Genomic DNA, 22,401 nt, shown 5'->3' with positions numbered 1-22,401 from the left:
CTCTGCATTCATCCGACAACCACGGTTCTAAACATTAAGAAACGTATCCCCAAACAACTCAGGCTTTCCTCTGCACAGCGTCATCAGAAGTGTGCTCCTCCTGGGTCGGCATCACTGGGCGATGGTAGGAACTGAGGACGTGGAGGTGCAGCTGAGCTCCCGGAATGCTGAGTGCACCCACCCTCTCACTCACAGGGCCAACGTGTGTGTGTGCCTGTGCTAATGCTACACGTGTGTGCATACAACACACACGTCACCTGTGTGCACACACCACCCATGCATACACATGCACACACAGCATAATACACTCACCACACACACACACACCACCCCCGTCATGTGCCTGCCTGCTCATGCTGCGGAGATAGTTATTTAGTGTGCACACCTGTTCACGCCTGGACAAGTGTGTCCTGGGCTGACAGGCCATGAAGGGGGGACCTTGGCTCCCCCGGCAGCGATGCCGTGCCCATAGGCTCTCGTCCCTTCACCCACCCACTGTCCCTGGTGCTCTTACTAAACAGGCAAAGGTGAGAACAGTAATATATTAAAAAGGCCCATTTTTAAGAAACTGTATTTGCCCTTTTTTGACACTGGCAGGAGAAAGTGCAACCATTTTAATGACTATAAAACTGTTTTTTTAAATTACCGTCTTATCTTTCACGTCTGTGCACCTGGCAATGGCGCGCCCAGACCTACCTCGAAGGTGTTCTTGGTCATGCCCGAGAGGCCATAGTACGATGTGCCCGTGGCAATCGCGCACACACAGAGCTCCCCGATCTCGTCTGTCCTGCACAGCTGCGGGACCCCGTCTGGCTTCACAGAGCACATGATGGCTGGACGCGGGAGGGAGGGGCGGTGAGAGAGTTACAGAGAGAGAAACATGGAGACAGAGAGATGAATACGAATGGGAACACAAATAAGTAGGAATAAAACTGCAGGTTTGACATGACAGGGAGGTGATGAGCCAGCTGGTCATTTTCCCTAAAGTGAGTCATGACTTTTCATGTTGCAGCAAAATGTAAAGTTTCCCAATCGTGGCGTCAGTAGATCATTCCAATTGCTTTAATTTTAGTGTGTAAATTGTATGAAAGGGGAGTAGCCCTTTCTGCATAGACATGAGGATGACACTCAGGTAAGCCACAGCCACAGCAGCAGCAAAACGCACGCAGCCTCCAGGACGCAACCTCGACTGCACCAACTGAGGAGCACTTGCCCCAGAGTCCTTCGAGCTCTTCTGGGTGGAGGCTGCGTGCTTCCTGTGGAAACTGTAATCTTTGATCTCAGATTCCCTGCCAAGCCGGGGTCCTTCACAGAATATTGGGTGAGAACTTCCAAACCGACCATTTCAGCACGAAATCCAGTGATGCTAGTTTTCTCGGCTGTGGCAGGCATGCCCGGCGCTGCCATGACCCACACACCATGATTGGCCACGACAGACCGTGGGTCTGATTAGGGAGCTGGCGGCTCAGCGAGGTGGGTGTGTCAGGATGGCTGGGCTGACCCCGCCACCCTGTACTGGAGTTAAGGTGACAGGAAGTGCCACATCTAAGAAACAGAGTCAACAAAATGCAGGAACATTCAGCTCACGCATGGGGAGAAAATTTCAGAATAAAATTATACCCAAAATTCTTCACCCATCAGATAAAAAAAAGTGTGATAACATAATAGGGATGAGGGAGTGGAAAGAGAGAGGAACATCCCCCCTCAAACCCCCCCTCCCCTCGAGTGGTAGGATGCTAATCTTCACGGCTTTCCCAAAGGACCCAATATTATCAGTTATGTGGGCATCTGCCCCGGGAACAAATCCAGTTTCTAGAACTTTCCCATTTGACCATCCTCACATCTGTGCAGATGAAGCACCGACGAGTCATCCACGGCACACAGTTCAGCAGCACAAGAGAGACCATCACCGGGGGTGGGGGATGACTGAATAAATTACATGTATTCCAACACCGTACCCTACACGCCTGGGGAGGAAGGACAGCTCCTCACGCACTGACAAACGAACTCTAAGATACAAGACGGAGTGCCGTAAACCAAGTGACAATGAACAGAGGAAAAGCCCACAGTGCTCTCTCTTTACGTGAAATAGAAAAAAACAGAAAAAACAAATATGTGTGCCCATCAGTGTGTGTGTGTGTGTGTTTGTGTGAGTGTGTGTGTGTGTGTGTGTGTGTGTGTGTGGTGTGTCCCCACAGCCTCAGAGTATTTCTGTAAGGAAGTGTTATTGCTGGAAAGGACGTTTTATCATTGTACAACCTGAATCTTTTGAAGCTAAAACCACGGGGATCTATTATTTATTTCAAAAATAATTTTTTTAAAGGAAGGAGGAAAAGGAGCCAGCAGGTCTGGCTGAGGCTGGAAGTGTGCAGCGGCCTGAGACATACAGCATGAGGAGGGTTGGAGGGTGTAAGCGAGGTTTCTGTGACACCAGGGCCCCAGGAGAAGGAGACTTTATGTGCAGGCACGGACTCCAGGAAGCCCGGCAGGCTCAGAGCGCCGTGCAGAGGGGCCCTGGGGGTGCTCCTGCGAGGGTCCACACGGGCCTCACACCTGCAGTGCAGGGGTGCGGGCACCTCTGGCTTGTGGCGTGTGCTGGTTGTGAGGAAGCTACGTCCGCATTTCCGGTGCTGTGCACACGTGTCCGAGGGGCCGTGTTGTACCTGGATGTGACCGTCCCCCTGCGGTGAGACTGCACACCGCGTGTGGAGGGCTCATCAGGAAAAGGTCTAAACTCAAGTGGGACCTGCACCCGAAAAAGGAGCCCCCTCGATTGCGAGGGCCTAAGTGCTCACGGGGGTCCCGAGAGGGGGACGCATGTGAGAAGCAGGACCAGGTGAGGGTATCCTGCAAATCAGAGGGTGGGCTCTCCTCTCCTGCCAGCAGCCAGTCTCCCTGTGCTTCCTGGAGCCCCACGAGGTCACAGGAGCAGCCCAAGTGCAGGGCAGGGGGTGGAGGACAGGGATGCCTGCCAGTGGGCCCTTCCACCGGTGCCTCTCTGCTCATTTGTGGAAATGATTTCCGTGACTTTTCAAAGGGATTCTACCACCAAAACAAGTTTCACTAAATACCCAGACCCCCCTCCCTCAGTCTTCACGCAGCTGCGACAAGCCCAGCTAGCACCCAGCTCTGCACAGTGCATCCGACGGGGTGACCCGCGAGAGCCTGACCGTCAGAAAAGCCACCAGGGCCGTGGGGGTACAGAGAAGCTCCCCCCGCACCCCAAGGGGACAGGAACCCCCGTTCCAGTGCACAAGGCGGCACAGAAACCTTTGTCAGCTTCTTGAACATTTTGGGTTTCCAGGAGGAGCAGCATTACCAGCAACCGTGAAGCTTAACAAACATGTGAGGAGACTAGAATTAAGCATCGTCCCGAGCACTCCTGCCAGAGGGGCCAGGGATGCCGACTGATCCCTCCTCCGCCCACGTCTGGGGTCCTGACTGAACTCCCGCAGTGTCTGTGGCCCGGGTCCCCCACTCACCTCCGGGCATCACGAGGCCGACGTCCTGCACGGTGAGTACAGACAGCTTTTCTTCCGAGTCCACCCGGATGACCCCGTAAGTCAGCCCGTGCATGGAGAGGACGCCCCGGCCGGGGGGCTGGTTGCTGTCGTCCGTGGGCCTGTAAGAGCAGTTTTGTCTGAATACACAGAGGCAATGACGTCATCATAAGCACGTGAGGATCCATGCACACTACAGGCAGCCACTCTGGGTCCCGCAGGACTCCTGAGCGCAGGCCTGGCTGCCACATCCCCAGGGTTCGTAGTTTGTAAGGGCCCTGTTATTGACATGTTAGTGTCCGTTAATGCTACTTCTGGGTTTCTGGAACATTTTAAAAGGACCTCGGAAGCGTGCAGGCACCACAGCATTCGCATCTGCCCCTCCCATATACACCCACCATAGACTGACTAGTTCAGTTCTCTCTCTCCAACCCTGTCTCCGCGGGATTACATGTCCCAGTTTTGGACACGGTTAAACGGGAGAGCAACAATTCTAAGAGCAGGATGATAGCATGGAATATAAATGAGAGGGATTCTGCGTATCCAGCCCCAAGCTCAGCGTGCCCGGTGTAGGCTCAAATGCAACTCGACGGGTGAGAATCTGAAATGAGGCTGATGCTATGCCATTCTGGACAGCGGGTTCTTAGGCACACTGCTTGGCTGAGAGACATGCTGACATGCTTTATGGTCATAGGATATGGGGTTTTGGAAAAAGTAGGGTTTCTCTGCATCCACGGTCCGCCCATGCCCCTGGGCTCCATGGTCGCCCCCACCCCTCCTGGCCTCATCTCCACTCGCACTCTCCTCCAGTGCCCAGCCCGCCCCACCTGGGGGCTTCTGCACTCGTCCTGGCCTCTACCTGGAAGTTCCCGCAGATGTCTTCGCAACATTCCCCCTCCGTCTTCTGCGGTGGCTTAAATGTTCACCTGCTCCTGGCTCGCAGCACCCAGCTCCGCAGAGGGTGCCCTCTGACTCTCTGTGCTGCCTCCTCCATCAGTCTGCACCCGCTGGTCACTGCTGCTCCCCGCCCCCGCGGGAGTGTCTAGCAGCCAGTGTCTGACTAAACTAGCAAACAAAGGAATTCTTTCCAAGATCATGGGCTTTATCCCTGCAAATTAAAGATTCTTCCATGGGAGCTAAGTGAGAGCACAATCTAGGTAAACACCACCTTATTTTTGTAATTTTCCATCTACAAATGTTTAATGTGGTTTTAGGATCTAAGACTGGACTATAAAAATAGAAGTTTGCTATTTAGCTTCCAAATATCATGAACCTAAAAGTATGAGTGAGGAAACATGACAGTTAAAATTTGCAAAAAGGAGATCTTACTTGAGTCAAGTAACTAGTATATTTTTAAAAGGAGTATATGTTATATGTCAATTATATCTCAATAAAAAGAGAAGCATAAAAGACCCTGGAAATAGAATTATTCTATAGCAATCAAAAAGGGCAGAGCCGCCTGGCCAAGTGGCTCGGTTGGCTGGAGCACCATCCTGGACACCAAAAGGTGTGGCCCGATTCCTGGTCAGGGCACATACCCAGGTTGTGGGTTCAATCCAGGATTGAGGCACGTGTGGGAGGCAACCAACAGATCGATGTTTCTCTCTCACATCAATGTTTCTCTCTTTCTCCAAAATTCAATAAAATGAAAAAAATATCCTTGCATGAGGATTAAAAAAAAAAAGCCTGCCCAAATAATAAACTACCTGGGATCGATATTGCTTCCTTGGCTTTTCCTTTTCCAAAGACGCGGACACATCAGAAGTTTGAAATACCAGAGAGGAACCTGCCTGCAGCCCGGACTTCCTCACCTGCAACTGCCCTTGGCAAAGGTCCAGGTGAGAGTCAGAAATCATGAGCCTGAGCACCTGTTGTGGGTTGAATTGTGTCCCCAAAGAGACAGGCCCAAGTTCTAAGGCCCAGAACTTCGGATGTGACTTTAGTGGGAAAAGGGAACCTGGCCGATACAATCAGTTAAGAGGAGGCCTTCCTGGAGTAGGGTGATGGGCCTTAATCCAACGACCAGTGTCCTTATAAGAAGAGAAAAAAGAAACACAGACATGGGGGGAGGCCCTGTGGTGACAAAGGCCAGGATTGGGGTGACACGCCTACAAGCCAGGAAACACCAAGGTGGTGCCAGCAGGTTTCTGCAAGACCTGCCGGCACCACCACAGGCTGGAGAGAGGCCTAGAACCCATTATCCCTCCGAGCCCCCGGAAAAAACCCACCTGCTGACACCCTGAGCCCAGCCTTCTGCACCCCAGAACTGTGAGAGAACCGACTGCTGTGTTCAAAGGCACCCAGCGGGAGGTACTTTGTTGAGACAGCCCCGGGAAACTCATATGCTGTATTAAAAAGCCACATGAGCCGAAACCGGTTTGGCTCAGTGGATAGAGCGTCGGCCTGCGGACTGAAAGGTCCCAGGTTCGATTCCGGTCAAGGGCATGTACTTGGGTTGCAGGCACATCCCCAGTAGGAGATGTGCAGGAGGCAGCTGATCGATGTTCCTCTCTCATCGATGTTTCTAACTCTCTATCTCTCTCCCTTCCTCTCTGTAAAAAATCAATAAAATATATTTAAAAAAAAAAAAAAAAGCCACATGAAAGTCAAGTGCAGGCTGTACGTGCCATGGCACAGCCCAAGTTCAGAAGGTTCTAGAACACTGATGTTTAGTAACCAAGAAGCCAGGACGGAAAGGTTTCCTTAAGATCCAACAGCATGCAGTCTGTTGTCTTAATTACCAGACCCACATTCCTATGTTTAATAGTGAGTGAGAAGCAACATTCTAAAATGTACTAAAAACCTTAAATTAGAGCTGCGTTTGTTAAAGGAAATTTTCAATTACGTCTATAAAATGATAATTACAAAAGACTGAGAATCCTCACTTAAAATGTCAACCGATGGCACTAATCTTACAGTACTTCAACCCCTAGCACCATCCTATATAATAAAAGGCTAATATGCAAATTGTCCCTTCGACTGGGAGTTCAACCAGGGGGCGGGGCCGGCCAGCCAACCACCCGCAGCCCCTCCTCCCTCCCCTCCCCACCCCTGAATCAGGGGCAGGGTCACCCGCCAACTGCCTGTGGCACCTTGGCATCTCCCGTGGTCGGCCCCACACCCAATCAGTTCCTCCCACCCTGATCGGGGGTGGGGCCAGCCCACCAACCACCTGTCGTCCCTCCCCCTAGCCCAGGGGTGGGCAAACTTTTCGACTCGAGGGCCACAATGGGTTCTTAAACTGGACCGGAGGGCCGGAACAAAAGCATGGATGGAGTGTTTGTGTGAACTAATATAAATTCAAAGTAAACATCATTACATAAAAGGGTACGGTCTTTTTTTTTTTTTAGTTTTATTCATTTCAAACGGGCCGTAGTTTGCCCACGGCTGCCCTAGCCGCTTGCCCGATAGGCCAATCCGGGTGGGCCGGCTGAACCCCACCTGTGCACGAATTCGTGCACCGGGCCTCTAGTGAATTCATATTTAACAGAGTCCCTGCTAGTCAGAGACAACTAGACCCTGGCTCATTTCTTGGCAGATTTGCAAAAAGGCAGAACAGACTCATGTGAATTCCTACACTCAGTGCTCGGCCTCATCACTTCGCCTTGCCACAGACGACAGAGTAGCATCCTGGTAGCACCCCCCAGATGTTTCTGCAAGACCTGGAGGCCACAGCACCTCCTGCCTGATGACAGGGTCTTGCTCAGTTGATGCTTGTGTTTCTGAATTGTCCTGAGCCCTCACACATGGTGACTCCCTTAATTCACAAACCTACGGGGCACCATTCTTCCCCGCGTCACAGGTCAGAAACAGTGACCTAGTTGCTGAGTGAACAGTGGGCTTGGTGAGATCCAGACCTGGGCTCTATCCCGTGTCCTTTCCTGGCACCTTCCTGACCTCTGGCCTAGAAGACTGAGCACCTCTTTGTTCACAGTGAAGTTTTCTTTTCATGAAATTTTAAAACAAATGACACGAGCACATCCGTGTATGAGCAGGTCCAACATGGCGCAAGAACACACGGCAAAAGGCGCAAGTTCCTGCTGACCCTCCCCTGCCTGCAGGCAGCCACCACCAACACCTCACCGTGAAGTCCCAGCCTCGGTAATGTGCATTTACATATAAAGTATGTGGACACACAAGACATTTACATTCAGAGAAAAGCAGGGCCACAATATGTATATTCTTCTGCAACTGGCTTTTTCACTAAATGCACCATCTTGCAGATCTTTCCATGAAAGTATGCATATGTGCGCAGATGATCATGTGTAATATGTGAACTGCATACACAATAAACTGACCTCTCTTACTTGTTAGATGGTATTCAGTAATGTAAACATATGACCCGTCACTTTATTCCACTTAATTTTTATATGGCTGCAAATAGATCTGTAAGATATGTCATTAAGATGGGAATGGAAAAAAAAGAAGTGCATTTAAAATTTTAATAAAGCCTAAATACCTTCCAAAAAAGCCTGTATCACTTTGCATCCACACTAACTGTGTGTATTATTTTTTCATCCACAAGACATGTACACCGTGCTGGTTGCCTGCAGTATGCTGTTCTCAGCACTTTAGGTATGCTAACTAGTCTATTCTGTGGCGACTCTGTGAGACCAGCATGGCTGTCCCCCAGTTACAGGCAGGAGGCGGATGAGGAGAGGTGTGTACGGCAACAGGTGAGGGGCAGACCTGGGCAGCAAGCTCGGGCGGGTCTCACATCTGTGCTTTTGCCCCCAGTGCTCCGCTGCCTGTCAGCAGCATCTATCTCTGCACCCCTGTGACAACACTGCTCTTCAACCTTAGAACTGTCCCCAATTTGAGGAGTCCAGTACCATTCCTCATTGTTGTTTCAATTAACCAAGTAAACTTTTTATTTCCATTAACACCCTCCTAGGAAATAAAACATCCAAGAGGATAAACTGGGGGAGAAAGTGAAAAAAATAATCCCAATAAGCAGAATTCCTCGGGATTTCAGTTACTTTCATAATCAAAACCAACAAATTAAATCATGGCTACAAGAGCTACAGCCCCATCTGTCATCTTCCGGGTTCGGCCCCAGGATGAAACTGTGAGTCACGACTGCACAGCTGTGTCCACAGGGGTGTGACTTAGGGGGCGATCCCAGGGATTTTCAGGACTGCACAGAGGTAACCCTCACACGCAGAGAAGGAAGAGGGTGTGGAGCTATGTGTGGCCAACGCTGCAGTGACAGCAAGGGGACAAAGAGCAGAATTAAAGACGCTGGAAGAGGAAGGCGCACGTCAGCCTTAGCATGTGCCTCAGAAGCAACGTGCTCGAGGGTAAAGGACTTCAATCAGTTTGCATCCCTGTTTACCTGTCACGCCACTTCCAGCCTCTAAAATATTAGATCTGCCTCTGCTACTTGTGGTTGTGGAACACCTGAATAACAGTTGCTCTCCATCGCAATGAACACATCTCGCGTGTGCTGCTGCTGACAGCACACACCTGGCCGGGCTCAAGCACGCATTAAGGGCACATAAACAGTAAGGGAATAACGGGCAGTTGTCAAGATTTCCATCCCAGGACCAATCCAGTAACTGCAGCCACATCTGCAAATGCCAATGACACCGCCATTCACCGAGCCCTCTGCCAGCAGGAAAACAAAAATCCTCCTCCTCCTCTCATCTTACATGGGCAACCTCTGATTTAGGAGCCCCCATCTGAGGAACATGTGGAGAACAAAGGAGCTAAGTCTCGGGTAACTGCACGTTCCTTCCCTCCAACAACAGTACTTATCTATTAGAGCATCGCCATCAAACTTTTTAAACAGGGGACCAGTTCACTGTCCCTCAGACCGTTGGAGGGCCGGACTATAGTTTAAAAAAAAACTATGAACAAATTCCTATGCACACTGCACATATCTTATTTTGAAGTAAAAAAACAAAACGGGAACAAATACAATATTTGTATTTGCAGGTGGCCCGCGGGCTGTAGTTTGAGGACCCCTGTTAGAGCATCGCTGTATCACAGAGCATCATAGAACAATACACACACCTGGGCGTATACATGTGCACATACATACATATGTCAGATACATAATATTCCCGCAGGAATACTACTAGCATTGATAACACCGTCAATGCCTGCTGAATTCTCACTGTGCGCCAGGCATACCTCAGGGCTCTGTGTATGCCGACACCTTTGATGCTCACGTGACCCTGTGGTGCAGGCACTGCTATTCCCCTCCTTTTATGGATGAAACTCTGAGGCCTGAAGGTTAAGGCTGTGGCTAAGCCAGCAAGTGGCAAAGCAAAGCAAGTGGAGGGCCAGACACATCCAGGCCACCGGACCCATGACTTGCTGGGCCAGGCTCCTGGACACGGAGGACAGGAGGGGGTCATGCGTCTGGAGTCCAGGAGTTCTTCCCATGGCACCTAAGTGCCTGCTTCCCTGGGAAATACATCCAAGCTCCAAATAAGCCACGGAAAAGCGGCAGGACCATCCATCTACTTGAGGGGAGGGCCCTCCTTTCTGCCTTGAGCAGCCTGGTCTTCCCTTCTGAACTCAGGGCGCATCTTACAGGAGCTGCCCTGCTGCTCCTGTCCGGAGTCCTTCTTATGAACAAATGTCAACTAGCCCCAGGAAGGAGCCTGGGTGACCAAACGCACAAACATGGGCTGGAGCCTATCTCCGCTTGTTTCCTTCCCCAGGCTGGCCTTTCCCACTGTGACAGGACAGCCGCTAATTACAAGTGCTGATAAAAGTGCCCTTTAGCCCTGGCTGGTGTGGCTCAGTTGGTTGAGCATCGTCCCATGCACCCAAAGATTGTGGGTTTGATCCCCTGTCAGGGTGCATGCAGGAGGCAACTGATCTATGTTTCGCCCTCACATCAATGTTTCTCTCTTCATCCCTCTCCCTTCCCCTAAAAGAAAAATCAATGAAAATATAAAAATAGTGCCGTGACCGGTTTGGCTCAGTGGATAGAGCGTCGGCCTGCGGACTGAGAGGTCCCAGGTTCGATTCCGGTCAAGGGCATGTGCCTTGGTTGCCGGCGCATCCCCAGTGAGGGGTGTGCAGGAGGCAGCTGATCGGTGTTTCTCTCTCATCAATGTTTCTAACTCTCTATCCCTCTCCCTTCCTCTCTGTAAAAAATCAATAAAATATATTTAAAAAAAAGAAGAAAATATAAAAGTAGTGCCCTTTAAAAGATGGGGAGCAGCTGAGGCAGTGTCTTCATTTTAACAGAAAATGTATTTCAGTGGACACTCCTCCAACACAAATTTCAAGAGAAAGCCAGTCAAATCCATGGATATACCCCTATTCAATGTTCAGTGTGACAGAGACTTTCAAAATGCAACCGAGAGCTAAGGTCAGGGAGAGGCACAAGTCAAAAACAGCATGTCCCCAACTTATCAGCTAATTTAATGTAATTTCCTCCATTTTCTCTGATGAGAGCAGTTCATGCCTTTTAAGAAAAGAGAACTGAATAAAACAGAAAAAGAATATTAGCCTTGCATCCTGTTCTCACCTGTACAGTTTAGTATGTAGATTTTAGATTTTTTTCTTACTAAATATATCAGTTAGAAATACTTAATGTTTTTTTTTCAGCCAGAAAAGGGATCATACCATACAAGTTGTTTGCAACTGTGCTTCCATTTGCCCTGGCTGCTCGTCCAGGTCCAAGAACAAGCTCTGGGTGGAACTTGCTGGGAACGGCCAGCCCACAGTCAGGGACCAGCCAGCCCGCAGTCAGGGACCGGCCAGCCTGCAGTCAGGGACCAGCCAGCCTGCAGTCAGGGACCGGCCAGCCCGCAGTCAGGGACCGGCCAGCCCGCAGTCAGGGACCGGCCAGCCTGCAGTCAGGGACCAGCCAGCCCGCAGTCAGGGACCAGCCAGCCCGCAGTCAGGGACCGGCCAGCCTGCAGTCAGTCAGGGAACGGCCAGCCCACAGTCAGGGAACAGCCGGCCTGCAGTCAGGGAACGGCCAGTCCGCAGTCAGGGAACAGCCGGCCTGCAGTCAGGCAACGGCCAGCCCACAGTCAGGGAACAGCTGGCCTGTTGTAAAACGACGGCCAGTCCGCAGTCAGTCAGGGATGGGGCTACTTCCCCAGCTGTCTGCTCTTGGTGCAGCTCCCGTCTCCACCAACAAGTACTTCTGTGCACAATTCAATCAAGGATGGGGCTACTTCCCCAGCTGTCTGCTCTTGGTGCAGCTCCTGTCTCCACCAACAAGTACTTCTGTGCACAATTCAATCAAACACAAAACAAAGCAGAACTCACTCTTAAATGCAAGCAGACAGGAGAACTTCATTTAAACATGCTAACACAGTTACTTTGCTCGTCAATGCTCCTTAATTGGGTCCTATTTTCATTTATAGGATTATCATCTCCAAACCGTGTTGAGGTTAGAGAAGTTTTCAACTTTCATCAAATTTTTTAGATAAAAATTACAAACAATGTATTTTATCTTCTTGTGTTTTAAAAAAGATTACAAGTCTCCAAGTCTGATTTTTTGAGAGATCAAAAACATTCTTGAAAATTCCACTTCAAGTCCGTGGCTTGCGTTAACTTTTTCCTATTCTGGACCACTGGTTGCTGTGCCCCTGGCAGGAACTGTCAAGTTCCGTGGGATTACATGGCACAGAATCGCCCTTGGGGGTCCTTTCTCGGGGTTGTCTCCCAGCTTCCTAAATACTAGGTTAGACATTTCAAAATGGAAAATGGTGAGAAGGGGTACATCTTTATTATTCTTTGGAATTATTGTTTTAATTACATATTAAAATGTACATGTTTTATATCATGATTACCTATTCACTGCTAAAGCATTAAGGTATTGAAATAATACCTTGTAGGTAAGCCACAAAAATAGCCTTTTTTAGTTCAATCGACAATGCAGTCTTAAAAACTGACTCTCATCCCTATCTACAGACTGAAGCAGAACCAGGCAGCCATCTAGGAGATATTTGGAGCCAAAAAAATACTTTGCTGGTGTTCATTTTGAAATTTGCCCCCCCTTTTTTTGGGGGGGAGGTGTTCTACTGAAGAGGTTAGGCATCAAGGACCCATATTTCTCCAATATTTTTTGTTCTACGACAAGTCTTCAGAGGAAAAAGGAAGTACAAAACATTGACCTGGCTGAGAACAGGTTAGAAAGAAGAGAGCAGATTAAACACCTGGGTAACAACATGGACTTCACGGGGAGCCGGGGCAGACTTCCCTAGGGAACAATGCGGTTTCCGGCCACCGCCTGGCTGACGCTCATGTAGACACCCATGAAGAGGACAGGTATGAAGACAGGCATGTCTCCTGCCCTTCATGTTCTGAAAATTCCTCAACCATCCTACAATGAACAGCACTTATTCTCCGGCCTGACCTCACTTCCCCCTGGAAGGCAGCCTTCCCCTGAGGGGGATGTTGACAGGGGCCAGGCCTGGCAGTCAGACGCAGCCCCAGCAGCACATCTGAGGGGCACACTGCCCTGGAAGCCTGGGTGCCAGCTGACTGCTCCCCAGATCACGTCCAGGTTCCTGCTGCCGACTCTCAGGAGCACCTGTGCATCCTGCCCGCTTTCCAGGGGGACACCTGAAGTGCCCATTGACTCTGTGTACCCCACAACCTCCCAATATGCTCCCCGCTGTATAAGCGAGAGGCATTCTCATAAGAAAGTGGCATCAAATGGTTGTAACCATGGGCACCAACCCGTCAGGCCTGGCCATCTGCTCTGTAAGAAACCCCAGCACCCCGAGAAGCTAGACTGGTGCACACGGCCGTCTCCACACAGCCGCCTGCTGCCTGAGCAGCTTTCCCGTAACCAATCAACTTACTGATTTACATAATTTTTTTTTTTTACACAAAAGAATCATCGAGTAATACATATTCCAGAAAAGGCCAAAAGTCCTACAAGTCATGAGCAATGGAAATGCATTAGCAGTTTTATCTTCACTGATGACCACAGACATTAACTGAGTATAATTTTCTAATTAAGAGCATAAAAAGCAAAGCCATCACTGCTCCTGGCTCTTTACGGGAAGTTCACCATCAGGGGAGAATAGGCCATCCCGGGCAGACAGGCAAGCCCAGGACACAAGGACATAAACGCTCACACAGCTGCAAGGAGGAAAATGTCCCCCTGCAGACTCGCTTTAAAGAGGGGTAATTATTCCCCGACAGGCCTTTCTTTGCAACAAAATAAGACAACGTAGCAGCGAAATAGTGTGTTTTTTTTTCTTTAAAAATTATCCTGTGGGCAGTAAACAAAATGTGAGATTGCAGTGCTTCCAACAGGAGACTTTATGGTGATAGTTAAGAAAGTGTCAATTTAGTCCTCACATCAAAATCCTTGAGCAGCAACGAATGACGAGGCTTCCTGGTCGCCACTCAAAACAGTATGAAAGCAATGAATCAAAACTATTTTCCCTTAACGACCTGGCGTCTGCCCTCTTTATGTGGAACATTCCCTTCAGTTCTCCTATGTGTTTCAGGGAAGAAAGTAATAAGCACAAAGTACCGGGTGAGTTTAAATGCTTGATTCCCAAGACGAGAGTCTGCCAAAACCTTTCAGTGGACAATATGGGAAACACCAGGAATGGGGGATTCTAACCTAAATTCACGTTACGGAAAGCAGCCTGGAGAGGAGTATGTCGATAAAAATCAATTGTGAATGCTGTTTTCATCAAATGTGCTTGGAAATAGCTTAAATATATACATGTAAGAAACAAGGACAATGAAAGATTCTAAATGAGCCTAGCATCCATTTCCCTCCTAAAGGTATTTGTCACTGAAATCCAGTCCCTGTCACCTAAATGAACCTCCACACAGTCTAAGAGCAACAGCTGATTATAAAGATGACTCTCTCATAGCATCGCCAGCATTCAGTGGCTCCAACACGCATCCCCTGCACAATAATAAGACGTCGACTGTCTTGGGAAGGCTGAGGCACATGATCAAGGCGAGGGAACAAATGTAGAGTAAGATGTGACCAGGGCCTATTTTTAGCTTGACTGTGATCATCCTAATTCTCCTTAGCCGACTAAAACTGTGCCTTTTCCTCCTGTACATTTTATGGCCCCTGCTTGTGTTACGCAGGAGCAGCATGAAAGGGGTCACACTTCACCAACTATTCCCCAGAGGGACCGTCCGGAGCGTCCTCAGCCAGTGAACCCAGTTACTGGAAAGATCTCGGGATGGACATTACTTTGAATAAAGCACTTTTGATGTTTCTCTTGAAATTACTGTGTTTCCTTTGGATTACAAAATACGTTTTATTAACCGGTTAATAGTTAATCTGTATTATTAACCGGTTAATAGCTGATTCGCACTATTAACCGGTTGATAATTAAACTGCATTAACCAGTTAATAGCTAATCCATATTATTAACCGGTTAGTAGCTGATCTGCATTATTAACCGGTTAACAGTTAATCTGCACTATTAACCAGTTAATTAATCTGCATTATTAACCAGTTAATAGCTAATCCATATTATTAACCGGTTAGTAGCTGATCTGCATTATTAACCGGTTAACAGTTAATCTGCACTATTAACCAGTTAATTAATCTGCATTATTAACCAGTTAATAGCTAATCCATATTATTAACCAGTTAATAGCTGATCCGCATTATTAACCGGTTAACAGTTAATTTGCACTATTAACCAGTTGATAATTAATCTGCATTTTTAATCAGTTAATAGTTAATCCGCACTATTTACCGGTTAGTAATTAATCCGAATTTTTTTGGTGAAGGAAACTGAGGCCCCGGATCACATGTCCGGGCTGGGCCTCTGCAGGGACTCATGCCCCAAAGTCTCCCTGGAGCCCATCTTAGGTTCAAATGAGACACACTTTCTAATATGTGGACAACATGTGAAGAACATTGTGGAGGTAAATCTGCTACAACAGCCCTGAAGTGTTCTGTACTACAAAGTCAGACAGAAATGTCGGAATTGTTTGTGGGGATACTCCTGTGATTAGGGTGACAGAGCCATCCTTTAAAAAGGAATATCGGAGTCTGCTCATGGTGCCATGTTTCCTCATCGATTTAAATAATGTTAGAGACTTAATTTTTGGCTCAGTCAAAATTGAAGGTTGCTTCTGATACTTTAAAGATTTTAGATTTCGTAACCCATTAGTCAGGTGGTCTGGACAATTTTACATTACAAACACCTAAAAGCACCTGGTTTCTCATTTAAGGATGCTCTTCCAGTGAGTATTTTTGGGAAGTCAACCTTTTAGTAATCCAGGGCAGACGCATGTGCTTTGTGCCCCAAGAGCTCTGTCATCCCTTCTTACAAGGGAGCACACCTGTATGACAGGAAATGAAACCTAATTTGAGACGGAACCCAAAGACACGGAGAAGTCATGGTACAAGCTGCCAATACCTATCAGGGCTCCTCAAACTTTTTAAACAGGGGGCCAGTTCACTGTCCCTCAGACCATTGGAGGGCTGGACTATAGTTAAAAAAAAAACTATGAACAAATTCCTATGCACACTGCACATATCTTATTTTGAAGTAAAAAAACAAAACGGGAACAAATACAATATTTGTATTTGCATGTGGCCCGCGGGCCGTAGTTTGAGGACCCCTGATGCTCTCCCTGCCCTTTCTCATGTGAGTGTGGATAATGGAGGGCTGATGACCATCACGTGCCTTCCTGGTAGCGCTCATCATGGGTAGGACAAGCTTTCACCGCCCCCCATACCCACCCCCCAGTGCTGCTCAAGGCAGAGGTGCTGCTGCAGTGACCTACACCCACCACCCACACCCACCACAGACTCAAGAGCTCAGATGTACCTCCAAGTGGCTCCAAACCTCAGAAAACCAGTGTTTAAAAGTGCAGTATGTGTAATATTGCAGCGAGAAGAAAATGAAAATGACATAGAAACTGCATGTCAGCCCTAGCCGGTTTGGCTCAGTGGATAGAGCGTCGGCCTGTGAACTGCAAGGTCCCAGGTTCGATGCCAGTCAAGGGCACAGGCCCGGGTTGTGGGCTCGATCCCCAGTAGGGGGCTTGCAGGAGGCAGCCGATCAACGATTCTCTCTCAGCATTGATGTTTCTATCTCTCTCTCCCTATTCCTTCCTCTCTGAAAACCAATAAAAATATATATATAAAAAAAAAAAAGAAACTGCACAGGCGACAAAAATTGCACTTCACCCAACACTGACTCTATTCCACTCCAAATTAAACCTGGGTCTAGTGTGAGCAAGTGAAAAAGTGAGCAACCTGCAAGGACAAGAGGTCACGTCCCCCCAGTGGGTTTCTACTCACATGGGAATGACAGTGACTGGCCAGAGGGAGGGCTGTTTCCCTGGCTACTATATCTGCACATTTTATAGAATCCATTCCAGCGTCCTCACTAAGCTTAACGGCTATGATCCCAGGTCTCCCTCCGGTGGCGTGGTCCGACCTTCCCCAGGCTGTCCGCGGGAAGTGTGTGCAGTACCTCCGGATGGCCACGGTGAGCGCCTCCGGTGAGCTGGCGCAGGGACAGATGACCTCCTGGCGCAGGCCTTTACTTTGGAAGACATTGAGAAACGCGTCGCAGGAAGAAATAGACCCTGGAGCAGAAGAGGGAATGGCGATCAGGCAGCGGCAGCTATGCCGTTGATTGAAAATGTCCCATCATAGAGAGTGCTTTTGAAGTTAGGGTTTAGGCACACGTGGCATTAGGCAGCATGGCAAAGACACCTAATACAATTTATCACTTATATTATAAGGAAAGATGATTTTCTCACACTTATGATACTCAAGAACTTACACAACTTCGGTGCCCTATCAAAACATTTGCTGACTGATGAACTTGAGACTTCTACCATTTTCAATATGCATGTTCTAAAGGGCGGGTAAATCTAACCTTAACTCAGCAATTTTCAACCTTTTTCATCTCATGGTACATATGAACTAATTACTAAAATTCTGTGGCACACCAAAAAATATATTTTTTTGCCCATCTGACAAAAAAAAAGGTATAATTTTGGTTCATTTACACCGGACGGCTATTGTTGTGTTGACTGTTGTCATTTTTAAATTTACAATCTAAGGGAAAAGAGGTCAGTGCCCATGACTAAATAGTCAGGTTAACATATTTTTTAAAATTCTTGTGGCACACCAGTTGAAAATCTCTGCCTTAACTAACAGAAGAAAACTTTAAATTAACTTGAATGATGAGACCTGAGTATAATTACTAGGGACCTATCAGCTAAATAATTTCCTAAAACAAGTTTACCTTGCTCTATATAAGACATGCTGCCCTGTAGAGTAACGGGTAAAATCAACTGTGTGTTAAAATAGCTCAGAGGGAAGGTGGAGGTGAGTGGGTGGGAGGGGAGAGATAAACCAAATAATTTATATGCATATATGCATAATCGATAGGCACAGTCAATAGCGTGGTGAAGACCTGCGGGGGGGGGAGGGGGGAGGGGAATTGGAAATGGGTGCAGGGTAGAGAGGGTCAATGGTGAAAAAGAGGGGATATCTATAATACTTTCAACAATAAAGATGAATTTTAAAAAAAGAAAAAAATAGCTCACAATTTATGGAGTTATTTTGTAAATGGAAGAATCATTTGTAAAACTAGTACTAAAAACTGTATGCCAGTTCACTTTTGCATATCAGATATTCATTAAGAAAGTATATGCCGCTTTAATTTACAAATATATATACTGCATGGTTTCCAAATGTAGTCAGAACAAACATTCTTACATTCAATTCACTTTCATTGACTTTGCTTCTGGCTTACATATTCCTCTCACAAAAAAACAAGCTAGCTGGGGTTTATGTCTACAGACTGAAATATTTCTCAAGGTACATTAACAGTATCCTGTGAAACTGCTAATTAACTTTAACTAGATAACTTTTGCTATAGGATTTGATAATGAAATTTCACTAAAAATGACAAGTTAATTTCCTGATCAATAAAACTACTATGGACCATAGAACAATAGTAGTTAACATTTGACAATTTATCACATCCAGAGGAACTGTATAGAGGGATTACTTCACTTAATCCTTAGAAAATCTTATGACTTTTGTAACATTTTCAAAAGAAAGAGAAGGATTTTTAGGTAAAAAGCGACGTTCTCTACAGAAGTGAGAAGTGGAGGCTGCAGGGCCGCGTCTGAAAGCGCCATGCTCTCCACCGGCACACCATGTGCCTGGAGTCAGTGCACAGTTCTGTTGGTTATTATTCTGAGACAACTTCTTAACTAAGGCAGAGACTAGGAAAAGAAATCGAAGTGCAAAGAATGAACCCAGGCGGCGAGGACCCTGCTGCCTGCCTTTCCTCGCCTGAGCTGCAGCCGGTGCTTACAGGGGTTTGCGCCGTCGGCCACGATCAGCATCCGCAGAGAGGAGAGGTTGATGTCTCTTTGATCCCTGTGTGCTACCAGCGCCCAGTGCATGTCCCTGGACTTAACACAGGCCACTTTTGCTGAAGTAGAAGCAGAAGAAAAGGGAGTTACTATGTGGCCCCAGACCGTGAGATGTTAAAAAAAGAACTCATGATGGGGGGGGGGGGGGACGAGGGCCACGGGACCACCCTGGGACGTACCTTTGTACTGGCAGACCTTCTGAATCCAGGAGAGCGGGTTCACCTTCATCAGTGAGTATGGGATGCTGATCACGTGCATCATGTTCATGACGCTCTGAAGGCAAGGACACACACAGGTGAGACAGAGGGGCCCACCCACGGACACCAGGCTCCAGATGGGGGCACGACAGGACAGGCGTGGGGCTCATCCCAATGCCAGGGCTGCTGAGTGCGAGCGGGCGGCTGACCCCAGTGCATCTCAGAATAACCCGAGAAGCGACTATCTCAAAGGCCATTTAGTCCTCTTGGCTCCTGCTTTTCCTGATACAGTTAAAGAATCTAAGTTCAAATACTTTTCTTAGAAAACCTTTGGTTGGATGACAATAATTTTTTAAGGTCCATTCACAGTCTAGAAGCTTAATTTTTTCTAGTGAATTTATACTAACTTTTCTTTCAAAAAATGTATTAAATGTTACCCTGAAATGCCAAGGAGCAGTGGAGCGTGTCTGCATCGTCCTCAGTCTGCCATGTAGCCTTGCTAACGTAATCAGGAGCCCTAAAGGATTCATTTCTTTAAAACAAGTAATCAAAACTAACTTTTAAAATACTAGACTTATTGGAGGGGGGATCACTTTGTATAATATATAAATGTCTAACCATTATACTGTATACTTGAGACTAACATAAAATAGTATTAAATGTCAACTGTAACTGAAAAAATAAAAAGCACAATCAAATTTAAAAAATAAAAGTTAGTCCCTACATGCTTTACACCTGTAGGCCTCACACACCTGCTGGACATCATTCAGTCCAATGCACTCAGAAGCTGGAAGCTAAGGGACTGCAAAGGGGAACACCAGCCAGAGCCCCACTGCAGGCTCTGTCCTATCAGGGTTCTCTCTGCTCCTGCAGGTGGAAGTGGAGGGAGAGGGCGCGGATGCTCTGGAGAGCGCCGGCCTAATTCTTGAAGCTCTGACGGAAAATGACCACCTACACCTTCCCCAGGAGAAGTCAGTCGGCTGGCCCCTCTCGCTGCAGTTGCTGTCCACTCCATGCTGGGGGTGAGAGCTCTTCCACACATAGAAGGTGCCACAGAACAGTGTGTGTGGCTATCCAGCCAGACCTGCCTTGCTCTAAAAGGTGGCAACCACCGATACCTGGGCAGTAATCCAGAGCAACAGTAAGCAGGTGGAAGACAATATCTACAAGACCTACTCCAGACCTATGGCAGGGCTCTCGAAACCGAGATTGTTAGGAGAAACTCTGATGGCACAATAACAGCAGCTCCGTCACATTATCAAGCCGGTGTATGGACTAGGTGCTCACTCAACATCGGGCCCACTATTCTCACACAGCATCATCATTCCCATTGGACAAACAGGAAAACTGAGGTTCCAAGTGACTCGGGCAACAAAAGATTCGTTGGCTCAGGTGACTGTCCTGGAGTCACAAAGCTATAGAAGGAAGGGCAGCAGGGCAGTGAGGCACATGGGGAGTCACGCAATGAACTGTCTCAATCGCAGAAAGACACTGACGATCTGGAGCTGTAAACTTTGTCTTATGTGATACTTAAATGCTTTTGTTCTAATAAATTCTGATTTATGAAGAAACAACAAATTCTCCTTTCTGTACTGATGTTTCTACCAATCGTGCAAAAAGAACTAGATTTTACTACTTAAGAAAAGATATAAAGTTTCAGCATAAGAAACTTAAGAAGAAAAATGGGTGAATAAAAATGACCACATATAAAACAGACACGGTGAGGGTCTAAGCAGTTATGCTGCACACTTTAAGTGCCAAACATATATCTCTCTATATAAAAGCCTAAGCAACCGAGACTTGTCGACTGGTTGCTATGATGCACACTGAACACGAGATGCTCAATACAGGAGCTTCCCCCTGGTGGTCAGTGCGCTCCCACAGCCAACCTCCCGGGGGCCCTCCCCTCAGCCCACCAACCTCCCTCGACCCCTCCCCCCCACACCAGTCACCCGAATTGGCCCTGGGCCCTGATCGGGGCAGGAGACAGCCCTGATTAGCCCCGATCAACAGCCAGGACGAGGGACCCCACCCATGCACAAATTTGTGCACCGGGCCTCTAGTTACATAATAAGCTATTATGTCTCTATAAATGTGCCTACAACTTTGAACTGTCATCACTATCAAGAAGCAGCAACAATAAAGAGATGCGTCCTCTATGATGTGTGCTGAATTTTCCTCAAGGGGAGGTCTGTTAAGGAGTTTCCCCATAGCATAATGACACAGGAGATCTCCTCAATAGTTATAAACACTGACTCACAGAAAGAAAAATAACTAGAATGTCGTAGCCAAATCAGATGTACAGGCAAGTGGCCCAAACAAAAGACACCGATAACATTGCTGTGTAATCGTAAGTGCTGACCGTGGGGAGGGAGATCCCGAGAAAGACTGGAGCCTCAGTATGTGGTTCAGTGACTCAAGCGAGTGGCTGCAGAGACCCAGTGGGTTTGCCAGGCTTTTGGAAATTACTTTACCTGACAACTCAAGAAACCTAACAACGACAACTTTTCCTTATAATGGGAAGAAGATTTCCTAGTAGCAGGTCAGTATAAAGATCCCAACTCTAATTCTGACATGAGGACATGCAAATGTTACCAGGACACGGCAGGGCCCAGCTTCACACTTACTGTTAGGATTCCATGCCAGAGCCCAACATCCTTCTTGAAATCCAACACGTTTACAATTGTTTCAGCTGTGCAAATAAAAAGGGTAGAAAGATTCTTACTTACAAAAAACAGGTACAGAACAAAGGGCAAGGAAAACCCGGCGTCCCACAGAGGGAGCAAGGGATGTTGGAATACGATCATTTCACAGTATCTTTGCAGAAAGTCTGCAGCTTGCAGACCCACTTAAAAAGGCTAGCCTGTGGGAAACTGTTTCTAGACAGTATTCTAACATACACATTTACAGCAATAGCTCCTCACACCATCGCTTAAAGCACCTTACTCCTTCTCTTTTTATATACAGATTTCCCCCTTTCCTGCCTTTTTTCCTTTTCTAAAAAGATTTTCATTTCCGTCACGTGTTCTCCCAGGAAACCGGAGGACCAGGCAGTTTCCAGCAAACACCATATGCTGCACCAAAGAATCTCAGGGGTGGGGCCGGATGATAAAGGAGGAAGAGGCTTTGGAAGGATAGGATGGGGGAGCAGTCAAGAGTTATGGGGGGCTTTTTAAAGGTGGGGGTAAGAAAAAGGAGCTAAAAAGATATGGTTGGAACAACTACTACATGGAACATGGAAGCCAAGCTGGAAAGCCAGCTGCCAGCGACACCATGACCATTCCTCTTGAAGTCACATCTGTCTACTGGCCAGGGCAGGGGGCCCAGCTGCCTACACCTCTGCCCAAGGCCGCCCAGTGTTGAGCCCCGGGCAC

At 47.7% G+C, this 22,401-nt stretch overlaps 1 protein-coding gene across 1 annotated transcript in view; it reads right to left on the bottom strand.

Annotated features, from left to right (window-relative positions):
- DIP2C (disco interacting protein 2 homolog C) overlaps nt 1-22,401 on the bottom strand; it is a 173,695-nt gene that overhangs the window by 63,795 nt on the left and 87,499 nt on the right. Inside the window, exons 15-20 of the mRNA XM_023761777.1 lie at nt 21,655-21,719; nt 19,010-19,103; nt 18,770-18,889; nt 16,904-17,018; nt 3,483-3,622; nt 697-833 (exon numbers count right to left, since the gene is read on the bottom strand). Coding sequence (XP_023617545.1) covers nt 697-833; nt 3,483-3,622; nt 16,904-17,018; nt 18,770-18,889; nt 19,010-19,103; nt 21,655-21,719 — 671 coding nt within the window. The remainder of the gene's footprint in view (nt 1-696; nt 834-3,482; nt 3,623-16,903; nt 17,019-18,769; nt 18,890-19,009; nt 19,104-21,654; nt 21,720-22,401) is intronic.

The sequence above is a fragment of the Myotis lucifugus genome, unplaced genomic scaffold, assembly GCF_000147115.1.
Source record: "Myotis lucifugus unplaced genomic scaffold, Myoluc2.0 scaffold_217, whole genome shotgun sequence".
In the NCBI taxonomy this organism is placed as follows: domain Eukaryota; kingdom Metazoa; phylum Chordata; class Mammalia; order Chiroptera; family Vespertilionidae; genus Myotis; species Myotis lucifugus.
This window is presented reverse-complemented; position numbering and strand designations above follow the sequence as displayed.